The sequence below is a fragment of the Canis lupus genome, chromosome 11, assembly GCF_011100685.1.
Source record: "Canis lupus familiaris isolate Mischka breed German Shepherd chromosome 11, alternate assembly UU_Cfam_GSD_1.0, whole genome shotgun sequence".
Classification (NCBI taxonomy): domain Eukaryota; kingdom Metazoa; phylum Chordata; class Mammalia; order Carnivora; family Canidae; genus Canis; species Canis lupus.
Genome location: NC_049232.1, coordinates 13,100,904 through 13,127,040, shown reverse-complemented (window position 1 = coordinate 13,127,040; position 26,137 = coordinate 13,100,904). Strand labels below are relative to the sequence as shown.

Genomic DNA, 26,137 nt, shown 5'->3' with positions numbered 1-26,137 from the left:
GGCTCAGGTCATGATCTCCGGGTCCTAGGATCAAGCCTCAAGTCAGGCTCCCTGCTCAGCAGCAAGTTGTCTTCTCCCCCTCCCTGCTCATTCTCTCTCTCTCTCTTTATTATTGAGTTCTTTGTAAGGTTTATGCCTTATCAACAATTTTAATCATCATGTATGAGAATCTCTTAGTCACTGCAGGTCAGTAAGATAACCTGCATTATACTTTACTTCTCTGGATCATTTTATTTTTTTAAGGATTTATTGATTTTTTTTTTTTTTTTTTTTTTTTAATGATAGTCACAGAGAGAGAGAGAGAGAGGCAGAGACACAGACAGAGGGAGAAGCAGGCTCCATGCACTGGGAGCCTGATGTGGGATTCGATCCCGGGTCTCCAGGATCGCGCCCTGGGCCAAAGGCAGGCGCCAAACCGCTGGGCCACCCAGGGATCCCAGGATTTATTGATTGATTGAGAGACTGCCATGTGCACAATTGTGTTGTGGGGGTGTGGGGGGCGGTGGGGGTGGAAGGGAGAAAGTGGAGGAGAAGCAGAGAATTTCAAGCAAACTCTGTGCTGAACACAAGTGTGGAACCTGCTGTGGGGCTTGGTCCAAGACCCTGAAGCCCAAGCATAGGATGCTCAACTATCTGAGCCATCCAGGCTTCCCTTTCTCTTAAGTTAATATGTTTTGGAGATGAGAGAGAATATAAAGCCTATTTTGATTTTCTCTTTCCCACTAGATCCATCTTTGCTGTGGAGACCACTCACTTGGAAGTACAGAAGTACCCCTAACTGGACTGCTGAAAAAGGGGAGCACAGAAATCAACCAGCGCCCGGTCACCGTTGAGGGTGCTTTTATCCTTGACCCTCCAAATCGAGCCAAACAGAAGCTTGCACCTGTTCCTGTGGAGCTAGCCCCAACAGTGGGAGTGTCTGTGGCTCTGCAGAGAGAAGGCATAGAAGCCCAGGCAAGTAGCAACCATCCATCCCCTCCTGCAGCTTTTGCTGTGTCATTCATGGCTCCTTGTAAAAGTTGATCTTCAGAAGAGTTTACCTTGTTTGAGAAAGTATTCTTAATTAGTGGCCTACATTATATGATACTTCCATTCTGAAAAGTACTGTGGCTTCTTGGCTATACTTTGAGTGTTTATACAGAGCCTTTGCATGCAGTCTTTTTTTTTTTTTTTAATATTTTATTTATTTGAGGGAGAGGGAGAAACAGGCTCCCTGCTGAGCAGACAGCCTACACAGGACTCCATCCCAGGACCCTGAGACCATGACCTCAGCTGAAGGCAGACACCCTTACCTGACTGAGGCACCCACTCAGGCGCCTCCTTTTTTCTTTTTTTCTTTTTTCTTTTTTTCTCAAAGATTTATTTATTTTTGGAGAGGAGAGGCAGAGAGAGAATCTCAAGCGCCCTTCATGTAAAAGGAACTATGCCTCCTCAACCCTTAACTCATGGTCAGTCAGTGCCAGAAAAGGAACCCGTGTAAAAGAGAATGTTGTTAGACCTAGGTTCTGGGAATCTGCATTAATCATAATCATTTTCGTTGACTGAGCTTGAGCTAAGAGTTCCTGGTTCACGGTACTTTATGGTCCTCAGACGCTATTTAGGCAGCAGAGATGAATGTTTGGACATACTTGTTTTTTTTTTTTTATTATATGTAGCCCTGGAATCAACTGTAGTGTGCTTCTTTTGAAGAACTATCTTTATGTAGGTTATAAATTAAAGATAGAAAAACCAAAGTGAGAGTTTATATATATATATATATATATATATATATATATAAAATATACATGTATTATATATATATAATATATATATACACACACACACATATATGCATATATTTTTATTTTTTTTTTTTTTTTTTTTTTTTTTTTTAAAAAAAGACACATTTATTTTTTTTTTTTTTTTTTTTTTTTTTTTTTAAAAAAAGACACATTTATTTATTTATTTTTTTTTTTTTATGCATATATTTTTAGAAGAAGGTTGAACAAAGGAAGAAGAAAATCTTATTAGATATGTTTTTATTTTTGTTTTAGTAGCAGGCCTCCATTGTATTTATTGCTTTGGTAATAATAACCATTCCCTGGACACCTGGCCTGACTTGTTTTATCAAATAGCCCTTCTTACAGTTAGGATACATTTTGGTACTCAGCTCTCGATACATATTTCCTTCCTGTTCATCTTCCTTTTTCTGGTCCTAGATGCTATAAGAAAATTTGCAAATTATGAAGAAAAATAGACTAGGAATATCCAAACTGGGAAAGGAAGCTTATATTTTTAAAAAACAACATCTCGTTTTTTGCTTAATTATGAAGGAAAGTGCTTTGCAAATTATACTTTATTTAAAAATTGTTTTTAGTCTTTAATTGAATTAAAGACCCAGAATGAACATGAACTACAGCATTCAAAGAAGCGAGTTTTAACTCCTATAAAAGAGAAGATACTCACTGGGCCAAAGTCACCAAGCATGTCCCCTGTTCCACCTCAAAACCTTTCACCTCCAACAAAAGATGATGCAACAGGAAGTGAAGTGGAAAGCTTGCAATATGATAAGGACACAAAACCAAATCCAAAGGGTAAGGTGTTCTTTTTACAGATTTTTTTTAGGCATATATTTTATAGCCATCTAATTAATGATTAAGAGAGTTTTCATGGTCTTTAAGTAAATTGTGAGTTTTTTATTTTAAGAGCCAGTAGTGTGTCATGATGTAAAAAAAAAAAAAAAAAAAAAATTGCTTAAATTGGAATAAATTTAGATTGAGTCTGTAACTTTCTCATAGATTTTGCCTGGGTGAGAGTTTTCCAGTTACTTTTATTTTAGAAACAGTAGTTTATGCAGAAGAGATGACAGAAAATAGTTCTTTTGAATGTATTTTTACATGTAAACATGTAAAATGTATTTTACATTTTGAATGTATTTTTAACTAGTAAACACTTGAATGTTGTGAATTCATTGGAATTTTAGAAGAGCTACTGCCTATTGTAATAATCATAATGCTCCTTTTTGATCTGAAAGTTAGCCTGAGAACGGTGTTATCTGCTTCTCTAAACTTTTCCCATCTACTGTGTAAGGATCTGCAGTTACATTTCCTAGTGTAAGTAATTAAAAGAGTGGTGGATTAGGAGTCAAGTTAAGGTGCAAGTTATCACTTGGTCATTGAATAGCTCTTGGACTTGGGCTATTCGCAAAACATCTCTGGTCTCTAGGGATTGAACTAGTTATCTCTTTTGTTAGACTATGTCATATGTGCCTAAAATAGCCAAAACTACTACTTAAAAAGTGATGAAATTATATCTGCAGTACGTCTCAAGTACAACCCTTCAAATACTAAGTTGAGTTTAGCTGCCTTTTGGAAAGAAGTTGGTGCCTGCCAGGCTGCTGGCACATATCACAGCATCAGTAATGTATGCTTTTGTGTTTTGTAATCTATGTTAAGAGTAAGGTCTTTTTTTACACAGTTCTAAAACGGGAATTAAAGCCTACATAATTTTGGGTAAGTCACTTCAAGAAGTTGATGGCTTAATTCATGTTTATGAAAGCAAATGATCAGATTCCTTGCTTGAAGGTAAATGAAATTTCTTTAAAGGATGTAAATAACTGAAGAGAAATTGTTACCAAATGGCATTTTTTTCTTCTAAATTTTTACGTTCATTCTAGCCATCACTTCTGTACCTGCTTCGGTGGCCCAGGCAGTGGGCCAGGCAGTGACTGCATCCCATGCTTCAGAAACAGCCTCAGGACAGAAGATTGCTGTGCCAGCAACATCACATCATTTTTGCTTTTCAATAGACTTAAGGAGTATCCATGATTTGGAAGTTGGTTTTCCAATCAACTGTATATTAAGGTATGATCTGATTTTGTTTCATAGTATTATTTTCTGAAGAGCAATGGCTTTCCTTTATTTGGGAACAATAGAGGGAGAAATATCACCGAAGTGAAAACATTGTTAAACCCATGAATTGAAAAGGGGGCAAGGCTCTGTCCTAATGACTTTGAATTTAAACCAGGGTGACATTGTTGGTATGAGAACTAGTAATAATTACAGGTATTTATGACAATGTAGTAATGCCCCTTGGTAAAAAACAAAGTGACTCTTGAACTTATAAAATGTGTTGTTTCAGGCAGCCCTGGTGGCCCAGTGGTTTAGTGCTGCCTTTAGCCCGGGGTGTGATCCTGGAGCCCCGGGATCGAGCCCCATGCCAGGCTCCCTGCATGGAGCCTGCTTCTCCCTCTGCCTGTGTCTCTGCCTCTTCTCTTTCTCTCTTTCTCTCTCTCTCTCTCTCTCTCTCTCTCTCTGTGTCTGTCATGAATAAATAAAATCTTAAAAAAATTTTTTTAAAAATGTGTTGTTTCTAGGAAAGGTATAGGTCAAAATAAGGGAAGTATTATATCTGTTTTTTTATAAAACTTTATTATAATGGGAGGTTATATCTGATATCTACACTTAGTAGCTGAGACTGTAAAAACCATACTTAACGAACTGCAAGTGGAATGTGTTCACCCTGTTCAATAAAAGAAATTAAAATACGTATATATTTCAGTCAATTAAATAGCTTTACACAACTTTTTTTGTTTGGTTTTTTTTAAGATTTTATTTATTTATTCATGAGAGAGACACAGAAAGGGAGAGAGGCAGAGAAACAGGCAGAGGGAGAATCAGGCTCCATGCAGGGAGCCTGACGTGGGACTCGATCCCAGGGCTCCAGGATCCAGGCCCGGGACTGAAGGTGGCGCTAAACCACTGAGCCACCCGGGCTGCCCTCAATTACTTGTTTTTAACAGTAACACATTTCATCAACTTTTTTGGCTGAAATATGTATTAAATGTAGTAGTACACTAATGTGTTTTTGTTTGGAGTATTTAGTTTTTCCTTATAAATTTCTTTGGAGCAAGCATTAGCATTTCTATTAAAGCTATTGCTCTTTACGTGGTTAAAACTAGAAAATCTTTCTCTCATTTTGGATTGCCACTGCCAGGAATGTCAGCAACTACATGGTGCTCCCTGCTGTTATTTACTGCATACCTGTTTTTCAGATGCATCATTAACTCATACACCTATTTAATTTTTCAGTTGTTAGATTCTTATCAAGCTGTTTGTAGAATCCCTTGAGCTTTGATGTGATTTGTGGACCAAATCAAAGGGACCCAATGCTGAGTATAGTAGTGAATTCACAGAATGGGAGTCTTTCCATCACAGCATAAGTTTGGCTTTTTACTTCTTGTTAGAGGCTGAGAAACATTATGATAATCCTGGTTGAAAATTGAGGAACAAAAAAAAAAGCTTTCTCTCGTAGACAAAGCTTTTCTTAAAAGGTTTCTAGAACATCTCTCAAAATGGTTTTTTAGAAATAAGAATGATTATTTACTTTCTCCTTTACTTTTTTTTTTTTTTTTTAAGATTTTATTTATTTATTCATGAGAGAGAGAGGCAGAGACACAGGCAGAGGGAGAAACAGGCTCCATGCAGGGAGCCCGATATGGGACTCAATCATGGGACCCCGGGATCACACCCTGAGCCAAAGGCAGACGCTTAACCGCTGAGCCACCCAGGCATCTCTCTCTCCATGTTTTTAACTGAGATCCCTTTACCAGTGCTAGTAGAGAATGTGACCTTAGGGTACCCAGAGATGCTGTTAGTTAGAAGTATAGAAATAGTGGGATGATCTAAAATTAGAAGCTGTGAGGGGGGAAGTCTGTGCCAGCCTGAGTAGCAGGCACTTTTATCTTTGTTTTTTAGTGGTTCAGTCTTGTCATACAGGCCTTTTGTTTAATCATTAAGTGCCTACATTATGCCAGCAGTGTGTCTGCTATTGCGGGTTTATAGGCCATGTAAACACAGAGCTCAACCTAGTGAAGAAGACCGATTTTGCCAGAAGTTCATTTGGCAAAGAAAAGGGAAAATGTATTCTAAAGAAACAGTTAAGATTCACTTACACACGCTACATAGAATTCACTTGATAAGGGCCATTGGATATGTCTTTGAGGCATCTTATAGCATTTTTTAAAAACAGTTTGAGTTTGATTTCATGTTTTCATGCTCTCATGACCTGTCATGAAACTGCAGTTGGCCACTGTGTAATGTGATTTGTGAGATGATCTGATTTCAGTGGAATTGAATGAATGCACGGGATTCTTGTTTTAGGAAAAGTAGATTCTCCTCCTAGGCTTTAAGCTCTAGTTTTCCTAACGAATAACAAGATACAAAATGAAATTGAAGTGAGCATTACATTGTCTTTGTTGTATTTGGCTTTAAATACAAAGTAAGTTCTATGATAGGCATCGTTCCATTTAATCTGGTGTGGTTTCTATGATGAAAGGAAAAAGTAGTCTTGTTACTCATTGATTCATCTGCTTTCATCCTTGATTCTCAAAGCAGAATTCCATGGGTGCACCCTTTTAGAGTTAACTAAGAGTTTGTTAGCCCATAAAAGTCAAGATATTATTGAATAGAGAAAGTAAGTTTACAAAGTAAATTCAGCAGGTATTTTATTTCTTGAATGTCTGCTATGTGCTCAAAAGGGCTTATTTGTTGCTGGGAGGGTACAGATGAAAAAGATGGGATCCATGCCCTCAAGGAACTCCTAAACAAATGGTGGCCTGGTCTTTGGACTTCATCTTACTCGAGAAGTTTCAAAATGACCATCTCTTGCTATTTGGTGTCTTTGCCTTCAAAATACCAGAATTCTTATTCCCCAGAAGGTCATTCTCAGATCACTTGTAAAGCAGCCTGAGGAACTAGTGCTATACACATAATATATTTTCTCTAGAACTGCTATAATTTTTATATTGACACCGACAGTATTTGCAGTATTTTAAAGTTGGCAATAGGACTAAAACCATAATGTATTTGTATCATTTCCCTATTTTAAAAATTCTGTTTGTTCATTTCATTATATTCATATTATACTTAAAAAAAAAAAAGACTATAAGCCTTACCTGTCAACTGTCTCATAGGATTTTGTTTTTTCTTAAATTTTAGGTACTCCTATCCATTCTTTGGTAGTGCAGCTCCTATTATGACTAATCCTCCTGTAGAAGTTCGCAAAAACATGGAAGTTTTTCTCCCGCAGTCTTACTGTGCATTTGATTTTGCAACTTTGCCTCATCAGCTGCAAGATACCTTCTTAAGGTAATATGTATACAGTCTGTATGATAGGACCTACTCTTGAAAATTGATATCTTGTTAACAAGAGCAAGCCTTAGAGTTTTAAATTCACAGCAGTCGGTGCATTTGAAAAACCTAGAAACAAAGGTACTGGTAATGTCTGCAGTGTTTGTGCTTTTGTTTTAAAGTTTTATATGGTTACAGAGGCTCTTTGTAGATTTTACTATCTTGTCTGAATTTAGATGTTAGAACTATGTTGATAGGCCTATGAGTAAAGAAGCAGCTTTGAAAAGTAGTCATGTTTCCTCATAATACATAAAGATAAATACAAACAAGCTATTTAGTTTTTATTACTGCTTCACCAGTTGACTGTGGTTATTGTTGGCTTTTTCTGATTTGTCATCTATATAACATGGAGGTGTTAATCCAGTTGTCTGAATTGGATTTGTGAAGAAAATGAGATCTTTAATGTCCTTTTACTTTCTCAGAGTATCACAATTCAAATTTGTGTATTAAAAGGAAGAAGGAAGATTAAAAATAGTGTCTGGAGGGTTTTCTTAACTGTACAGAAAGAGGTGTAGAAAACGTAATAGTATTTTCTGTTGGTTACCCATGGAATTGAGTCTTTATAATCCAGGTAACAAAAACATCTTTGACTCCATTTGGAGAACTCAGAGATGTTACCAACTTAGTTCAGAACTGATAGATATGAACACTTGTTTCTCTCTTCCTCAGGATTCCACTGCTGGTTGAATTATGGCACAAGGATAAAATGAGTAAAGATTTACTTCTGGGAATCGCCAGAATCCAGCTTTCTAACGTCTTGTCTTCAGAAAAAACACGCTTCTTAGGTTCCAGTGGTGAACAGTGTTGGCGTCAAACTTATAGTGAAAGTGTGCCTTTTATAGCAGCACAGGGGTAATGCATTTCTCAGAATTGGTCTTAGCTTACTTTTTATTCTTATTAACTGGGTACAGCCTTGTCCTTTCTTGTCATCTTTGTTTGATCTTTCTTCTTTGACCAATGGGTGCTATATTCTAATTTGCTTTTTAGTTTTCTGGTATCATTTTACCTTATTATTCTGTTAACACTTAGCCTTGTTAGTATTTCCCTCCTGTCTCTTAAGCCAGAGAATTTTAAATTCCGGCTATTATTTTTAGTTAGTAATCAGGGTTACTAAATATTATAATGTATTTTTACATTACTTTGCATTGGGAATGACTGGCTTTCTACTTGACAGGTATTTTAAATTTTGCTTCCAGTCTAATTTCTGAGAATGTTACAAATATTTGACACTTTTAAAAAGAGTATTGTTCTTCTGCCCTGGAATTTATTGGCACGGGGAAAAACTGAAGTTCACATATCTTACACAAAAGACCTTTTTTGAGTGATCTTTTTCAATTTAGCAACAGAAGTCTAAATATACTTTAATATTATATATCACATGCCTTGATTTTTGAAGCATAATCAGAATGTAGCATGAACTCAGGCTCAGTAAAAAGCTGAGATCTAAGAGTAGCTTGAAATTCCTTTTCTTGCTCTTACCCATCTCTAGTCACTTGCAGAAAGTAAAGAGTTGAGTAAAACCTGTACTCGGAGGATCTGGGAAGAGGTGTTTTAGAGTATCACAGATGCTGCTGAACTGAAAGTTATTTTAAAAATACCATTTTTTGGTCAAATAACTAGAATATCATGAAAATAATTAGATCATTGCTAGTTATTTTAAATCTGTGGGTTATGAATATTAACTTTTATTGCCCTGCTCTGTACACAGAGAAGTTTTTGGGGAATTAGCTAAGATAGTGCTCCATTTTGCTTTATTCATGTCTTCTAAAAGCTGTGAGATTAGAAGAAAATGTGTCAGTTGATTATTAAGGGTTGGCTTGTGTGGATTTCATTCACTGAAGTTTTGTTTGAACAAAGATTTATGGAATAGATTTGATGCAGACAAAGCCATGTTTCTTGTAGCCAAGTTTGTGTTTTTCTCTAATATTTTGGTAAAAGCTACATGGGGTTCTGTGATACAGAGATCTCCTCATTATTATAAAAATTATATATAATTATCCAATTTTCAGTAATTATCCTGACACAGTGCTCCCATCCAGTAAAAGATTTATGTCTAAGTGCTTCATACCAGGAAAATGTAGAATAAGAATTCAGAATAATCTATATAATGAAGAGTAGGGAAATTTTTTTTCTGCATTTTGCTATGTAAATTCATTAGGCTATTTTACAGTCATTAAAAAGTGCATTTTTGAATTAATATTGATGACACACAAAAAAATGGTCCTGATGGAAATGGAGAGAAAGGAACAAAATAGTATGATCTCAGTATGCATGATATGTATATGAGTGCATGTGCCTCTGCACATACATAAAACACGAGAGGAAGGAAATGAAAATTCAGCAGTAACTACCTATGGCAATAGGATTTTATATTTCTCCATATCTACAGTATTTTCCTATTTTTTAGCGAATATAGGTATGTACTTACTAGAGTGTGTATACTCAAGTAAGATCTGTGTATACTCAAGTAAGATCTTGTATGTGGGAGGTCGTGAAGTGTATAGAACTTCAGTTTGAGTAGCAACAGTGTCAGATACAAGAAATGTGACCTAGTTAGTGCTTTAGCATGGGGAAATAAAAGGAAAAATAATATAAAAGTGTTTCCTTGAATTTTAAGATATTTCTTATTTAACCTGTAGGTCAAACAACAGGATAATAGATCTTTCTTACACAGTAACTCTAGAAGATTATGGACTAGTAAAAATGCGTGAGATTCTAGTCTCTGATTCATCTCAGGTAAGTATCACTGAAAGTGTGACATGACGCCTTATAATGGATCTAATGTGCTATGTGTGTCAGTGTGTTTCAATACATTTTGGTTCATGGCTCAGGGTTTATCTGCTGCACAACAGAAGCCATCTTCCATTCCTCCTGCACCATGTCCTTCAGAAGTCCAGACAGAGCCTCGAGAAACCTTGGAATACAAAGCAGCATTGGAGCTGGAAATGTGGAAAGAGATGCAAGAAGACATTTTTGAAAACCAGGTTACTTTTTAAATGTTACTTTAAGGCAGTTTTGTTTTTGTCTACTGACTACATTTCTTTCTTCTCCATAAGATTTTTCTCTCTGTTCATGGGTACCCTCCCCAGTCCCTCACTATCAAGAATGCTTTACCCTTACAGTAAAATAGAATTAAAAACTACTCGATAAATAACAGCTGGGCAGAAGCCATGCAGAAGGATTCCCCTTAACTTTCTCCATGACTCTGGGGCAGAATTAGCATTGAAGACTACAATTCAGAGGTTGGAAACTTGGGCATTTCTTTTAATTTCTGGCCCTCATGTAGCATACAGAATCATCTAGAATCATCTGTGTTGAAATGAGAGTTAGAAAACAGGTCTTAACATTAGCTTTATACTCACATACTTTATACTCACAACAGCTTTATACTCCCAGCAATATACTCATATATTCCTTACCTCATGCCTTCTCTTTATTTGGTTTAAGAATAAAATAGAGTGCCTGAAAAAAAAAAACATGATCAGTGATCAGTATTAATTATTTACCAGAGAACAACTGATTTGTATATTTGAAACAGTGATATGTTTGCCTTTTGTAGCTAAGGCAGAAGGAATTGGCTCATATGCAGGCTCTTGCAGAGGAATGGAAGAAAAGAGATCGAGAGAGAGAATCGCTTGTAAAGAAAAAGGTAATAACTTCTGTAGAAATTGAAGGTGGAGAGGAAAAATCTTCATGATAGTATCTGGTACATGCATCAAAAAAAAATCTGTGGAATAACAAAGTATAGTGGTTGTTGATTGGTTTGGATAAAGTGCTGAATGGGTCAGTAGTAGGAGGAAGGCCTTTCTCTGTAAGATGTTTAGTGCTTTTTTGATTTTGAAACCTGCAAATGTATTATTCAGGAAATGAATATTCTAGGAAAAAAGCCTACTTTTTTGTGAAAAAAGAAAACTGCACATTTAAGTATATATGTGTTATAACTTGTTAGTTAATAAAACATTAAAAATTTATAAGCCCTTTTTAAGACTTGTATTCTGGAATAAATGACATTTTTACAAATAATAATACCATCTGATCTTACTCCAAAAAGGCAAAAGTTCAGTACTTACCCATTTACACTCATGTTATTGAGTAAAACAAAAACCCTGAAATTTAGACTTGCTATTTAGCTTTCATTTTAGCAGTTAATGATGGATCTATAAATGAGAGAAGACAACCAATGGCACGGTGGTTTGCTACACTCAACCAAGAGACAGAAGCAAGGTGCAGACTAGAATATTCTTGAAAGTTATTTTATTTTCTTCTCTGACTTCAACTATTTATATTTAATAGGTAATAATTGACATGCTTGAATTTTTTTTTTTTAATGCTTGGGTTTAAATCTACTGTTTGGCTCTTGGTTTTCCATTTGTTCCATCTTTTCTTATTTTTTTGTCCTTTGTTTTAGATTCATTGACTTTTTTATGATCCCATTTTATTTTTACTATTGCCTTATTACCTGTATCTCTATTTTACTGCCTTTTTTTTTTTGGTGGTAGCTTTAAGATTTAAAATATGCAACTTTAATTTATTCCAGTATGCCTCTGAATGCTGTTATACCACTTCATGTGTAGTATAAGAAGTTTACAACCGTACATATCCATGTTCAGCATATGTCCTTTGTGCTGTTACCATCATAGATGTTGCTTTTACATGTCTTACCCTTAAATATATTTTTGAAGAGTTAGTTTGTAAGGAAGTAAAACTTTGAGGCAGTAGTCTTTTTCTTAGCGAAATACATAACATTTCTTGCAATATAGGTCTGATGGCAATAAATGCTGTTAGCTTTTGTGTGAAGAAGTATTTATCTGTCCCTTATCTATCTATCTATTTATGATTTATTTATTTATTTATGATAGAGAGCGAGTCAGAGACACAGGCAGAGGAAGAAGCAGGCTCTATGCCGGGAGCCTGATGTGGGACTCGATCCTGGGACTCCAGGAACGCGCCCTGGGCCAAAGGCAGGCGCCAAACCGCTGAGCCACCCAGGGATTCCCTGTCCCTTATTTTAGAAGCTCTTTTTACCAGGTATAGAATTCTGAGTTGACAGTTTCTTGTTGCAGTCTTGAAAGTTGTTTTATTTGCATTTTGGCTTGTGTTGTTTCTGATGGAAAGTCTGCAGGCCTTTTTACTTTGGCCTTCTGTCTGTAATGTCTTTTTTTCTCTCAACTACTTGTAGGATTTTTTTCTTTATCACTAGTTTTCAGCATTATGATTTTGGTGGGCCTTGTGGTTCTGTGGTCTGTGTGCATGTGTTCGCCCTGCTTGGAATCTTTGAGCTTCTTTGATGAGCTTCTGTGTTTCTTTCTTTTGTGCTTAGATTCCAGTGTATGTGTATCTTAGACTGCTTGATAACTGTCCCAGTGAGAAGTGAATTGTCTTTTTTTTTCTTCTCAGTGCTTCATTTTGGGTATTTTTTATTGCTGCGATTTGAGGTTCACCTATCTTTTCTTCTCAGGGGTCTAATTTGCCATGAATCCAATTCAGCATAATTGTTCATTTCATATACTGTATTTTTCATCTCTGAAAGACCTATTTGGGTCTTTGTTTGTTTAATAAATTTATTTTTTATTGGTGTTCAATTTGTCAACATACAGAATAACACCCTGTGCTCATCCCGTCAAGTGCCCACCTCAGTGCCCGCCACCCAGTCACCCCCAACCCCCGCCCACCTCCCCTTCTACCACCCCTAGTTCATTCCCCAGAGTTAGGAGTCTTTCATGTTCTGTCTCCCATTCTGATATTTCCCACTTATTTTTTCTCCTTTCCCCTTTATTCCCTTTCACTATTTTTTATATTCCCCAAATGAATGAGACCATATAATGTTTGTTTTTAAACCTATTCCATCTTTCATCATATTCATGTTTACTCTTCAGTGTCTGCACTATCTTTATAATACATTATCTTCTAGTTCCAACTAGTATCATTTTGAGGTCTCTGTTTTTTTCACCTGGTTATAGGTTATAATTTTCCACTGCTGTGCATAATGGGTAATTTTTTGTTAGATGGCAGAAACTGTGAGGTTCATATTGTGGATTGCTGTATCTCGCTGTGATATGAAGTTACTTGGGAGGAGTTTGATCCTTTTAAGTTTTGCTAGAGTGAGCTGCCAACATCTCATAGCCTTGGGCTCTGTGGTAGTATGTTTATGCCTCGCATGTCACAGGGTCTCTCCTTTCAGTCGGGTAGGAAGGCATACTCTCCTCAGACCTGTCTGAGCTCTGGGAATGCTTCATCCTTGAGCGTTCCAGTGTAATGTTCCCAGCCCCAGGGAGTTTGGCCTCACACTAGAGCTGACTACATCTGTCTCCTCTCCTCATGAACTTGACTTGCCCCAGCCTCTTCAGTCTCATGTCTGTCACCTCAAGTCCGCCAGGTTGAGAGGCCCTGCTGGATGCCCCCCTTCTCTGAACTAGATTCTGGAAAGTGCCTCCAAGGAAGTCCACTAGAGTTCCCATAGATCCTCATTTGTTTGTGCTCTGTCAGGGCTGATGGGCCCGGGTTGCCCATTCTCTAGTGTGTAACAGTTGTTTCGTGTGGGTTGTTCCATTCGTGTTTGTAGAGTAGGGGCAGTTGGTCTTCTATGGGTAGACTGAGCAGCAGTCCCCCAGGCCTTTGACTTTAAAGTAACTGTCTCAACTTTATCTCCCTTAATTCTCAATCATTAAAAAAAAAAAATTAAGATTTTATTTATTCATGATAGAGAGAGAGAGAGAGAGACAGAGATAGAGACACAGGTGGAGGGAGAAGCAGGCTCTGTGCCGGAAGCCCGACACGGGACTCAATCCTGGGACTCCAGGATCATGCCCTGGGCCAAAGGCAGGCGCTAAACCGCTGAGCCACCCAGGGATCCCCCTCAACCATTAAAATTTTGAAAAACCAGTGAGTTAAAAGAAAAATAGGACTACTCTGAAGTGTCTATTCTTAAGAAATGTTCAAATAACCAAAATCAAAAAATTAGAGGCCCTCACACAAATTTTATAGTGGTTGTACCTAATGTGATTTTCATATTAAGTAGCATTTATAGTCCTCAGGTATTCTTTATGAATTGAATCTGAGTGAGCTGTGAAATATTTAAAGTTTTTGTATTTTTTATTTAGCTTTTAAGGCAAGATAAGTTTATTGTTGAACTGTTTTCTTAATGTTGTCAAAGAGTTTTTCAGTGTTGAGGCATGCAAAAGTCAAATCTTGAAAAATTTTTTTTTAGTTAATAATTTTGACAAATCCAACTTGTGCCCTAATTGAACTTTCTATTGCCAGAGAGAGAGAGAAATAGAAATCAGTTTTTGTGTAATGGGTTGGAAAAAAAAAAAAGTCAAGGTAATTTTTTGTTGGTTGTCATTTTGGTATTATCTTTTCATTTGGCTTTCAATATATACAATTTCTATTACCATTTCAGCTTGAAATGACAAGCTCCTGACTAGTTAATAAGAACTCTGCTCAGAAAATGCAATATGATATCTGTCTAGTAAGTGGCTGTTTATTTGAATTAGTCATGTCCAAAAAGTTGATTGGATGTTGCCATTTTATTTCAACCTAAATACATTTGAGAGTAAGAACTCATCCAGTATAATGTGTGCCCTGTCTTGCAAGAATATGGTCAACTAGGATGAGATCCATTTTCTAAAACTTGATAAGTTACTATAAAATTGATTCACTGTGGAGAAGTCCTACAAGTCATACAGGGCTTATGTGATCTGTCTCCCAGCTGCTTCTATGACCTCATTTCTGTCAGCCTTCTGCTACAGTCTGTTCTCACCAACCTGGCCTCCTTGTAGTTCCTTAGACATGCTAAGCCATGGCCTCCCTCAGGATCAATAGAATGTTCTTTTGTTAGAGGTATTTCCTGGTTTCTGTTGAGAATTGTCTGAGTGAGGTCTTCTCTCATCATTATTATATCCAAAATAGTGCCTGGGGGCAGAGGAAGAAGGCATAACTATACACTCATTCTGCTTATTTTTGTCTTATCATTTACTTAGGATTGCATTAGGGCAGCCTGGGTGGCTCAGTGGTTTAGTGCCACCTTCAGCCCAGGGTGTGATCCTGGAGAGCGGAGATTGAGTCCCACGTCGGGCTCCCTGCATGGAGCCTGCTTCTCCCTCTGCCTGTGCCTCTACCTCTCTCTGTGTCTCTCATGAATTAATAAATAAAATCTTAAAAAAAAAAGGGGGGGGGGATTGCATTAAACACCTACTTTGTTCATAGTTTTCTTCCCTCAGAGTACAGGTTTCACAGGACTTTGTTTTACCCACACCTGCTAGGTTTTGAATAGATCTTTGCTATTTAAATGATTTCTAGTTTTTAATACAGTTTTTAGTTTGAGATACATGGGGAATATTGGCATATGCAGCAGATACTCAGACTTAGAGGTCTCAATCTCTGGAGGGGATTTTGACTTTGCAATCTGGATTTGGGAGTTCTGAGTGTACGTGATGGTAGGTGGTTCATGTCATCTGTGGAGGTCATATAGCAGGAAAGGAGACCTCCTGAGACAGGGCTCTGCATGCCTTTGCATTCCCAGAAGCAGAACATTGGAATTCTGACTCATCATCCTGTTTCCCTATCTCTGTAGGACTTTTTAAGGAGGTAAAGCACGCTTAGCTTTTTTTTTTTTTTTTTTTTTTTAATTTTATTTTAGATAAACCAAAGGTAGGTGGTAGAGTTAAAAGAATTAATATATAAGTGATCATGATGGGTTGGTAGGCTAGGACTAAATCATTGAAATAAAGTTAACAATGAGAAATGTCATATTTGGTAAACACATCAGTCTTTTGGACAATAGGTATGTGGATATAGTTATCCCAGGTTTAAAAACAAAAGACTTGGGGGATTTTCTTTGACACAGCAAATGACATGATTAGGATCCTGAAATAGCATATGCAGACTAAGTTAACAGACTTGCTGTTCTTATCTCTGGCCAGGGGACATTCTTTGGCTTCTGAAGTAGTGAGATCACATCTGGGTACCACATTTTTAAAAAGACTTTAGTCTAGAATCTAGACTCTAGATTAAATCTAAGATATTAGATGATGTAGAAATCCTAATATGTGAGTAATAGCTAAAACTTGTATTTATCTTGGAGAAGAAAAAACACTAAGAGGATACGTGATGGCTATCACCAGATTCAAATATGTGAAGATAGATTTTTATTTTCCTTCTGTTTAAGGGATACAAATATGATTCAGGAGCATCAAACCAATGTCTTAATGACTGTGGGAAAGAGAAGATTAGGATGAGGACTGGGATCTGGAGAGTAGTTGGTGAGACCAGAAAAAGTGGTTCAGAAAGTTCTAGTAAAAATGATCAGAAATGAAAGATAAAAAACTGTCAAAGTCCTACATCCTGTGTAGGTTGACCTAACAGACCTCTTACTCTGATTGGGACTCACAGGGTCAAAGGGCAGAGCAGGATTTCAGACCATAGCAATTGGGGTGCTAGGCTTGGGTCCCAAGCAGGGAGTCTGGCTTCAGAAGTAATCATGAGCTCAGTTATTGGAATTGTAGGAAAGGATCAGATCTGAACCAGAAGGAGGACTGAGTTGAAACTGACCAGTGTTCTAGGAAAGGAGTGTAAGTGATAAAGGGGTGGGGGGGGGGGGGGGGGGGGCGGGCGTCAGAGGAATACTGGAGTATTGACCAAGGCAGATTTTAAGGAGCTCTAAGTGTTGACTGAACATAGGATTTTACTAGTGGTCTGATTGCCCCATGAGAGAAAGAACTTCCTCAGGAAATGGAGAGGCATCCAGGTAGAGGCTAGATGGGCTTCCTTCCTTTGAGCACTAGAAAGAATTTCTGCCTTGAATTGGTGGATATAATTCATGATTTTACTATTCCTACATCTTTTTGTTTCAGTAAGTTATAATGTATGCATTGTTGAATTTGTTCATGTTTTGAATTTGGGGGAAAGGTAATTTTTCTTTTATTCTATTTTAGGTGGCTGAATATACTGTTCTAGAAGGAAAACTTCAAAAAACCCTAATTGACTTAGAGAAGCGAGAGCAGCAGCTTGTCCTTGCAGAATCAGAGGTAACTGTATTCCTCTGTCGTATGTCTTCATTTCCCAGAATCCATGTACTAGGCACATACTATTATTTTTCCTTTATGCTCATGTAAAATCCATTTCATGGAAATTGTCTTGTAGGCATGATGGAGAAAACTGCTGTTCAATAATAGGTCAGAATGTGAGGAATAGACAGTGAAGTGTCTGTTACTTGAAATGTTATTCAGCCAACTTTGGCTGACGTCTGCAGTGGTAGAGATTTTTGGTTAACGTTCGCATTATGGGGAAGGAAGGACAGGTTCACTACCTAGAGAATAGAGAAAATGTGTAGCACATGCTTAGTGGCCTAAAATTCTGACGTTCTCAGTAAAAAGGGATTATCCCTCTTTGTTGCCCATTAAAGGTTAGATCCAAAGGATGAATGAAAACTTGTTAGTGCTGTGTCTAGTCAGCAATTTTGTTAGGTCTTATTAAATTTGACTCTAAATGGCTATTTAAATTATTACAAAAGTCATTTCAAAGTAAATAGAATTCCTTCCACATTAAGTTAATATGCCCCTTCCCTAACCACCTGTATTTCTCAGAATTTTTCTCAGCATATCTCTCTAACCTAATCTTCACACATTTTCTGGAATTTATAAATTGATTTAGATGTTTGACCTTAAATATATGGTTTCCAACACTAAGGCTCAATCACCTTCTATGTTATTAGGCAGAATGTAAGAAATTTTGTTTTTTGTTTGTTTTTAGCAGAGTTTGAATTTATAATCCTGCACTCAAGACCTGAGGTCAAGAGTTGGCTGCTTAACCAACTGAGCTACCTAGGTGCCCCAGTGTTTTGTAAAGATCAGGGCAGAGGGAGAAGGAGAGAGAACCTTAAGCAAACTTCCTGCTGAGCAGGGAGCCTAGCACAGGGCTTGATCTCACCACCCTGAAGATCAGGACCTGAGCTGAAACCAAGAGTTGGATGCTTAACCAACTGAGCCACCCAGGCACCCCTAGAATCTAAGAAATTTCTAAAGAAGGAATGAAACGGGCATATTTGCTTAGGTAACGCAATGCTAAGGTTTTATTCAAATAGGAATATTAAGTGATTAGGGCCTTTTCATTTGAGTTTATGCAAGTCATATATGGAATTTTGGATATACATTGTATTTTAAAATTAAATGATGGATTAAAAATGTATGATTTCAGTATATACTTAACCACTCCTTTTAATAATGGAAAAGGATGTGAAAATAAATTTGTAAATATTCTAAACTTTTGACTGTATATAAGGATAACAGACTCTTGACCAGTGTAATGCAGCCAAGAGTGAGCTGACCTCTAACAGACACACTTGTTCTCAGGTTCAAAGAGAAAGAAAGGAACTGAAATCGGAACGTGAACGGAACCTGCAAGAACTTCAGGACTCCATCCGGAGGGCCAAAGAAGACTGTGTTCATCAGGTTGAACTAGAAAGGTTAAAGATGAGACAGCTGGAAGAGGACAAACACCGTCTACAGCAGCAGGTGGCCTCTCCGAGCAGTTAGTCCTAGGGGCTTGCTTATCTGTATTCACTGACAGGGTCCCAAAATTCACAGTAATTCCAACTTATGATCATATTGATTGCAACTGAGATTCAGATATACTTTTAAGTCAGATCCTGTTTTCCTAAATCAAAGCCAAAAACTACACTTGGACCAGGTCTCTTCCCTTATAATTACTCACATGGAAAGGAACTAAATTTCAGGTAGATCGCCAGATTTTTTTCTGATAAATTTCGTTGTGGCCAAAGTATTATATGTCACTGAACCAAATTTAGTTAAGAACCAGGGTTGGTGAGAGAATGGCCTGTGCTCCCATCCCTCCTTCCCTTACACTCACCTGTCCGCCCCAGCCACTCCACTCCCCAGCCTCGTCCTTCCAGCCAGGTGTCAGGGAAGCCACCAGTGGCAGATCCCTTTTACTTCTCACTGACAGCTTCTACACTGTTGTCTTCATGTTTATATATTGTCTTCTCTTACCCTCCGTGCCACTCTTCTCCTGGTGTGCCTCTACTTTTCTGGCCACCCCTCACGCTCCTTTGCAGGCTGCTTTTCCTTTTTTCTAGCCATTCAGTGTTGGGCTTTTTCCAAGCTCAGGACTTAGTTTATACAAAACAATCTTATTTGCACCCATAGCTTCAGAGACACAGTGTACCTCTGGGACTTTTACATTTATATCCTTGACATGGTAGAACCATCCAGCTAATCAATTGCATTTTGACCTCTACTTGGATCTCTCATAGGCATTGAAAACTCACCCTGACACTCCTGTCCATACCTGACTCTCCTCTAAGTGTCATTTCAGTAATGGACCCTCTTATCTGTTCTTGTTACAGCCAGGGTGATGTTGACACTCGGGGAATCCTCACACCCTCCATTAACAGCCTCCAGTATCATCTTATTGCTCTGAGGATAAAAATCAGAGTTAGGATCTTGCCCTATTAGCCTTTGCGTAGTTGGGACCCAGCTGACTTCTTTGGCTGGGTCTCCCATCTTTCCCCTCTGCTGGAGGCTCTCTGACCTCACTGGGTTTCCTTTGAGTCCTCAGGCCTACATAGGATCTTGGTGTGTACTGCTTTTTCTGAGCCTTGTGAACTATACTCATCCCTGAGTTTCAGGCTGAAGCATCACTTAGCCAGAGCAATCTTCCCTGACTCCTGTTCTCTAAGTCTCCATCGAGTTTTTATTAGATGTATTAGCAGTTAGTTTTTATTTTCATTAGCGTGATAATCTGATCAGCATTAGATTGTTAGTTCCATAAAACTCCTTTGGTTTGTATGTGTATGCCTGGAGCTCAGCCACCCTTCAGAACATACATAATAGTGCTTAATAAATTCTTGCTGGAGAAAAAAGGATCAAGCTGTTAAAAATTGTTTATCCTTCTTGAAAAATTTCAGCATAGGATAGATATGTATGGTCAATGCCTCCAAACTCTTCAGTAAATTCTGGCATGAAGAATAGTTTCCATAACTGTTCAGGGCCAGATAAAGTCACATTACTTAGTTGTACAAGGGGGCAGTCGTGATAGAATTCACCAGTAGTGCTTCCTTTCTTCCATTTCTTAGGACGATCGAGCCTCCTAGAACAGAGGCTTCTAACATGTATTAGAATCACCAGGAGATTTTTTTAAAAAGCCTATTTCTACCTTGTCCCAGACTGATATAATTAGCTTACATCTTTGTGGGAAGAACCTTTGTGGCAAGAGCTGGCAATTTAGCAAAAATTACCCCAGGCACTCCTAAAACATAGTCTAAGACCTTGGGAGAAACCCAGCTGGGGAGTAGAAGGAGCTGGGGGGCAGCACATATTTCTGGGATGCTAAAATCCGTTAGCGCTTTACTGGGAACATTTCATATTTTTATATACAACATTCTAGGCCCGTACTCAGAACCAGATTCCGTATACTTAACACAGTTCTAACCAGACAGGAACAAATGACAAAAAGACACCGTCAGTGAAAGATGATCAAGTATCTGTATTCCATTATATAAAAAGCAGGTCCCACAACTCCATCAATGTTGTTTATGGACCATTTAGCAAAAGAAAAAGAGCCTATTATGCCTCAGAGCTTACTTTCTGTAAAACCTGATTGGAGCCACAGTAATTATCTCTGCATGGTGGAAAAAATACCAAATATGAAGTCTTTTAAACAAAAGCTAAAACAAATGTGACAGAGATGCTTGAGGACGGTTCTTATTCAAATTTAAAAATAGAAATTTGGATATTCCAAGAGGTAACCTTCAGATATCTGAAGAATTTTCAGGTAATGGAATATATCATTACCTAAAGATGCAACATAAATCCTAATTAGAGTTATTTGTATTTACTGGCATGAAATAAGAATTTATTATTGATAATTTTAAGTTCCATTTCTGTCTTACATTTTCTCAATATTTCAAATACAGGTAAGTCATGTCGTAGCGTTAAGATAAATGGGTTTATCTAAAGATTAGTAGTCATAGTGTTACATGTTTTTGGAAGGCTTCTTTAACAGTGCTTGTATGCATTTGATTAAAAAAAATCCAGATTTGAAAAGAACACCTTTATATCCTATTTTTTTTCGGAGGGGTTTTTTTTGGTAGTTCTGAAACTGTTCTAAGGGGAGTTATATATAGACTTGAGTCAAGGTGGTCTCTTTCTAAATTTAATAAAGTGCCTGCTTTCATCAGAGCATTGTTCTAGGGTTGAAAATGTCTGGATGCTACTCATGCTAGCTTTTAGGCACTGCCACAGTCATTGAGCTTCTATAACCCTCAAATTTCTTAGCCACAAAAATGAAAGTATTGAGCCAAATACTCTTGAAATGATTTTAAGTTGTAATAGTATTTGAATAACGAAGTTCTTAGAGCTTCAAATAATAAGAAAAATACTGCACTAAAAGTTTGTTTTCATCCATAATTAGCTGGTGTATGTAAAATGCACAGTATTTTCTTACATGTGACATTTCAAGTATGTGGTATCAGTATTTTTATAAAGTGAATTTCATTTGCCATTTAAAGTTTAACAAAAATGTTCTTGTGATACTGGTTTTATAACAAATTTCATACTCTTAGGTTTTTGTATCTTAATTTTTCTCATATTTCGGGAATTTTCTAAATTTTCTACTATAAACATGCTTTAAAATTAAAAAAATACACTTGAATTCTGTACTATTGAACTTAGCATACTGGTGTTATTTAAAGCCTATAATACTTTTTTTTTTTTCTTAATATACAGCTTAATGATGCTGAAAATAAGTATAAGATTTTGGAAAAAGAGTTTCATCAGTTCAAGGATCAGCAAAGCAACAAACCAGAAATCCGCCTACAGTCTGAAATCAATCTTCTCACCTTAGAAAAGGTACTCATGTCAGATTATGGCAATTTAACCAATTCTAATAATTTATAAAATCAGTAAGTATTAAAAAAAAAAATCAGTAAGTATTATTTGACTATAAAACAATGTTTCACTGTAGTATTCTGATGTCAATTAAGAACAGAATTCTAGACACATGACATTTGTCAGTACTTGAATTTCTTTTATCAGTTTTATCAGCTATAGCTTGCTTATACTGTAATGGGTAGTTGTTTGCATTATCACAGAAGTGACTAACTATAAGAATAAAGGAATCTGTGAAACTTTGAGGAAGGGTAAAGAACAAGTTTTAAGATAGGAGCAAGAACTGGGGGGAAGTAGGGCATCTCCTGTCCTTCCACAAAAGCATCTGTTCCTGCTGCTGTCACTGCTGTGTCCCTAGATTTCTGTATCCCCTGATTCTGGTGCTGGTCTTGCTGTTGTGAATGCTCTATCACTACCCTGTAGACTCAGCATCATTACAAATCCGCACTCTCCTCTTAGCCTGGAAGATGTGATATCCATCCTTTTTTGTTTCCTGTGGTTGTAAGCCAGGTCTTGCTTCTATTTATATGGGGATTCTCCAGTAACAGGGAGTATGTTCTGGTTCTAGGCATTAAAAAATGTGTAAAGTCCAACAGACAACCTAATCTGACAGTATACAATCTTGCATTTTATCGTTTGATGTTCTTTAGGGGTTACTGAGAAGATTCAGCCTATATAAGAAAATGACACAGGTTGTAAATAAGAAAATAAGCTCTCTAAGTTAAAGGCCACTAGGGGGCACTTTCAGAAAATTGGGAGATGGAAGTTGGGAAGATGCTAGGGTCACTTTTTGCTGTCTGTGTCTTTATCTCTGTGCTTTTGTAATTTTCTCCAGTAGTGGGCATACTTTTTTTTATGGTTCCCTCTCCTGCCTGACAGCCCTTCTCTTTAGCTTGCCTTGCGCACTCTCCACTGTACTCTAGCTCCCTAGACAAGCCTTGTTTCTAGGTTCTAGATAGTAAGAACTGCTACTCCTGGTACTTCGTTCTGTAATGCCTGGCCCAGGCTGATGCTGCTAATCATTGAGGGGCCTTACTCTATACCCTCTGGCATTTCTGCTTTTCCATGACCTGTATCACCAATCCCCTGTATTGAATTAATCTGTTTTAAAGAGCTGTAGTGATTTCTGGTTTCTTGGCAGGATGCCCATGGACCGAACTGATTTTTCATTACCCAGCAAAGATCTACAATCTTTGACATTGTGCTAAATGCTATTCTGAATGATTAGAAAACATTTAGGATAGAGTCAGGTAAATGACCGGTCATACAAAGAGGCAGGGAACTTACCTAGATAGTTAAGGTTAAAGGTAGATGATGGCTGATACCATCTAACTTTCTCTTACAAAGAGCCACGAATGCAAAGGGGAAACAAAGCTACTTCTGAAATCAACATGTGAAGTGTAACTAGGAAATGAGACTGGATATGCAACTTAAAGGACACATGACCTTTGAATGGGTGAATATATGGGGAAGGAGATTCTAAGAAGAGGTATTTAAGCCAAGTAGAAAGGTTAGAGAGTCTATTGCATATCTGAGTAATAGCTTGACTATTGGGTCATTATGGTTGTAGTTTCAAAATAAAAATGAGACTGATAAGAGAATGCTGTAAGTGGAATTTTTGGCCCTATGGGTGGGAGAGGGGGAAGACCTTAGATGGTAAGTTAGAGAATTTGTATTTCATCTGGTAAGAAAAGTCAGAGATTACTCAAGTTTATCAGATTGGCTTAATGGATGTCAATAAAGTGAAGAATTTTCAAGAAGAACTTTTTGAGGACGTGCCTCTTGTAGAGAATTATGATTCTAGACATACTACATTTGAGATGCTAACAGAAAAATGAAAGTGGAGCAGTTAACTGAGTGGTTAAAAATGAGAAGGACAGTAGGGAAGAGAGAAAAGGGCTAGACCTCCAGGTTGGGGAGTCAGGGGCATAAAGAAGCCACTTTAGATGCAGATACAATGGGGGCTGAGGTATATTTAGGAAGAACCCCTGAACATCTAGGGAGACGTATGGCCTCAGGGACAGAAGAGAAGAGTCAGAGAAGGAGGCTAAAAAGATTTAGTCTAGTGCAGTGCCAGAAGAGGAGGATTTTTGAAAAAAAGAGTGTAGAGGTCCTATCTCATCAAGGGCAAGTCAAGAATGGTGGAAGAAGGGCCATGGGCTTGTCAGGTAAGAAATCATTAACTTTGAAGAAGCCATAATTAAAAAGTTTGGCATTGAAAAAACAACACACTAACCCAGAGGCCTCACACTGTTAAAAAAAAAAAAAATTACAACAGGAAGAAATTTAGCTTTAAGAGAGGAGGGGATGAGTGGACCATGAAAGAGTTTTTCTTGGGAAAAAGAGACACTATTTAAGAGGCAAAAAGGGTGACTACATAGAAAAGTCGGACACAAGAATTAGACTGTGGTTAAAAAAAAAAAAAAGAGTTGAAGTGGGTATTATTCTGCTATTTCTGAACTCATTAAATGTTTCTGTGGCCTGTCCAGGGCCGAGCTATCTTTGGTTCCTCTTCTTACCCCCACATGGACTTGACTGCCAAGCCTGGTTGATTCTGTTTCTTACATATCTGGACAGTCTTTCCATTTCTCCATTTGAGTTTTTGGCCTGTTCATTTGTCTACCAGTGAACTTGAATCCAGCTGGAGATTTTCAGCCTCTCTTTTGATAAAAACAAGTGTTCAACTATTTCCGGGTTTACAATTCTGAATTCTGTGGTACCTCCCAAAGATCGCTGAAGCGCACAGTGTCTCAGCCATTCTCACCAGCCCTCTTAGCACAGGTGTCAGAGTATTTTCATTTTATTGTTTTACTCTCAGAGACTACTAATCTCAGAACAGAAGCATTATTTTTTCTGAATATAAACTTGATACTTTCAACCTTAGAAATACATTTTAAGTCATTTTCAAAACCCACTTTTTCCAACTATACTTCTACCAAGAAGGTAAAAATCACTCAACATATTAGAAGTTTAAACAATGCCATGAATTTGTTAAGAGCAAGGGGGAGAAAAATGACTAATGCAGCTGCCCCTGCACCAGACCTAACAGATTCATCCAGCATGTTTAAGTGTTCAGTAAAACAAGGCTTCTCAGCTTTTGTGAAAATTCTTGGTAAATTTTTTTGGAGCCAGAAGAGGGCAGAATCTTATTTCTTATTTCTAGGTTATAACAAAACCTAAAAGCACAAAAAGAAAGACATGGTGAAAAAGTATCTGATTCCATCTGTAATTTCTGGCTGAGTGAGAACTTTTTCTTTTCTGATTACTGTCTTCAGTGTAGAAGAAATACTTCCATTTTCACAGAAATGGTATAAAAATAAAGATACAGTTTTACCAAATATTCCTGATTCCTTTTGTTATATAAGAAGTCAAAAAAAAAGAAGTCAGTAATAGTTTATGATTTGCTTTTTGGTAGGAATGACTCTTAGATGGCTTAAAAATAACTCTTAAATTAATGAAATATAGAAAACATGATTTAGTAGGGCAGACTGAAGTTGAAGATAAGCCCTGAAATTTTCTGCTTTAAGAGTATTTGGCATCCCATCCATCCCAGTCTTAAGGCAAAGGGAAGGGTGAGGGGAGAAAAGAGAAAGAGAAAAAGCATATTCTCTTCATTTTCAGAAAGTATGCAATAAAATTGGGGAGAAGACGCAAAGAGCCATAAGTGATTGTATGTAATCAAACACCAGGGCATGTAACAGGAACTCTTGGCAATTTAGAAAACAGTAGTTTTAAAAGACAGCTTCCTGGGGGGATAGCTGAGCCTGAAACTTAACATTTTAAGTAAGCAGAGTAGAAAAAGAAGTATCTGGCTCAGGAAGTCGATGGGGCAGGGAAGGTGGTCTACAGGACACCAGCCTGGGGGCTAGAGGAGACGGTTTTCTCTTGAAGAATACCCAGGAAACAGGACAGAAGTGAAATTCTGGAACACCTTGAAACATAGGCTGAGGAGTAGAGGCTCAAGACTACAGGTGAGTAGTAGCCACAGTCGATTTTTTTCTGGCAGAGAGTAAGGTGGGATGTGCAGAGAGGAAAGAGTTGAGGCTGAGGAGACCCAAGAAGAGA

General features: G+C 37.5%; 1 protein-coding gene across 7 annotated transcripts in view; it reads left to right on the top strand.

Moving 5' to 3' along the window:
• The window catches only part of CEP120 (centrosomal protein 120), a 121,476-nt gene that overhangs the window by 75,247 nt on the left and 20,092 nt on the right, over positions 1 to 26,137 (top strand). For all 7 annotated transcript variants that reach the window (XM_038551974.1, XM_038551976.1, XM_038551975.1 and 4 more), the window contains 11 exons: positions 727 to 954; positions 2,357 to 2,573; positions 3,656 to 3,842; positions 6,978 to 7,127; positions 7,839 to 8,021; positions 9,809 to 9,905; positions 10,001 to 10,153; positions 10,729 to 10,818; positions 17,102 to 17,194; positions 18,518 to 18,679; positions 21,911 to 22,033. In XM_038551974.1, coding sequence (XP_038407902.1) covers positions 727 to 954; positions 2,357 to 2,573; positions 3,656 to 3,842; positions 6,978 to 7,127; positions 7,839 to 8,021; positions 9,809 to 9,905; positions 10,001 to 10,153; positions 10,729 to 10,818; positions 17,102 to 17,194; positions 18,518 to 18,679; positions 21,911 to 22,033 — 1,683 coding nt within the window. The remainder of the gene's footprint in view (positions 1 to 726; positions 955 to 2,356; positions 2,574 to 3,655; positions 3,843 to 6,977; positions 7,128 to 7,838; positions 8,022 to 9,808; positions 9,906 to 10,000; positions 10,154 to 10,728; positions 10,819 to 17,101; positions 17,195 to 18,517; positions 18,680 to 21,910; positions 22,034 to 26,137) is intronic.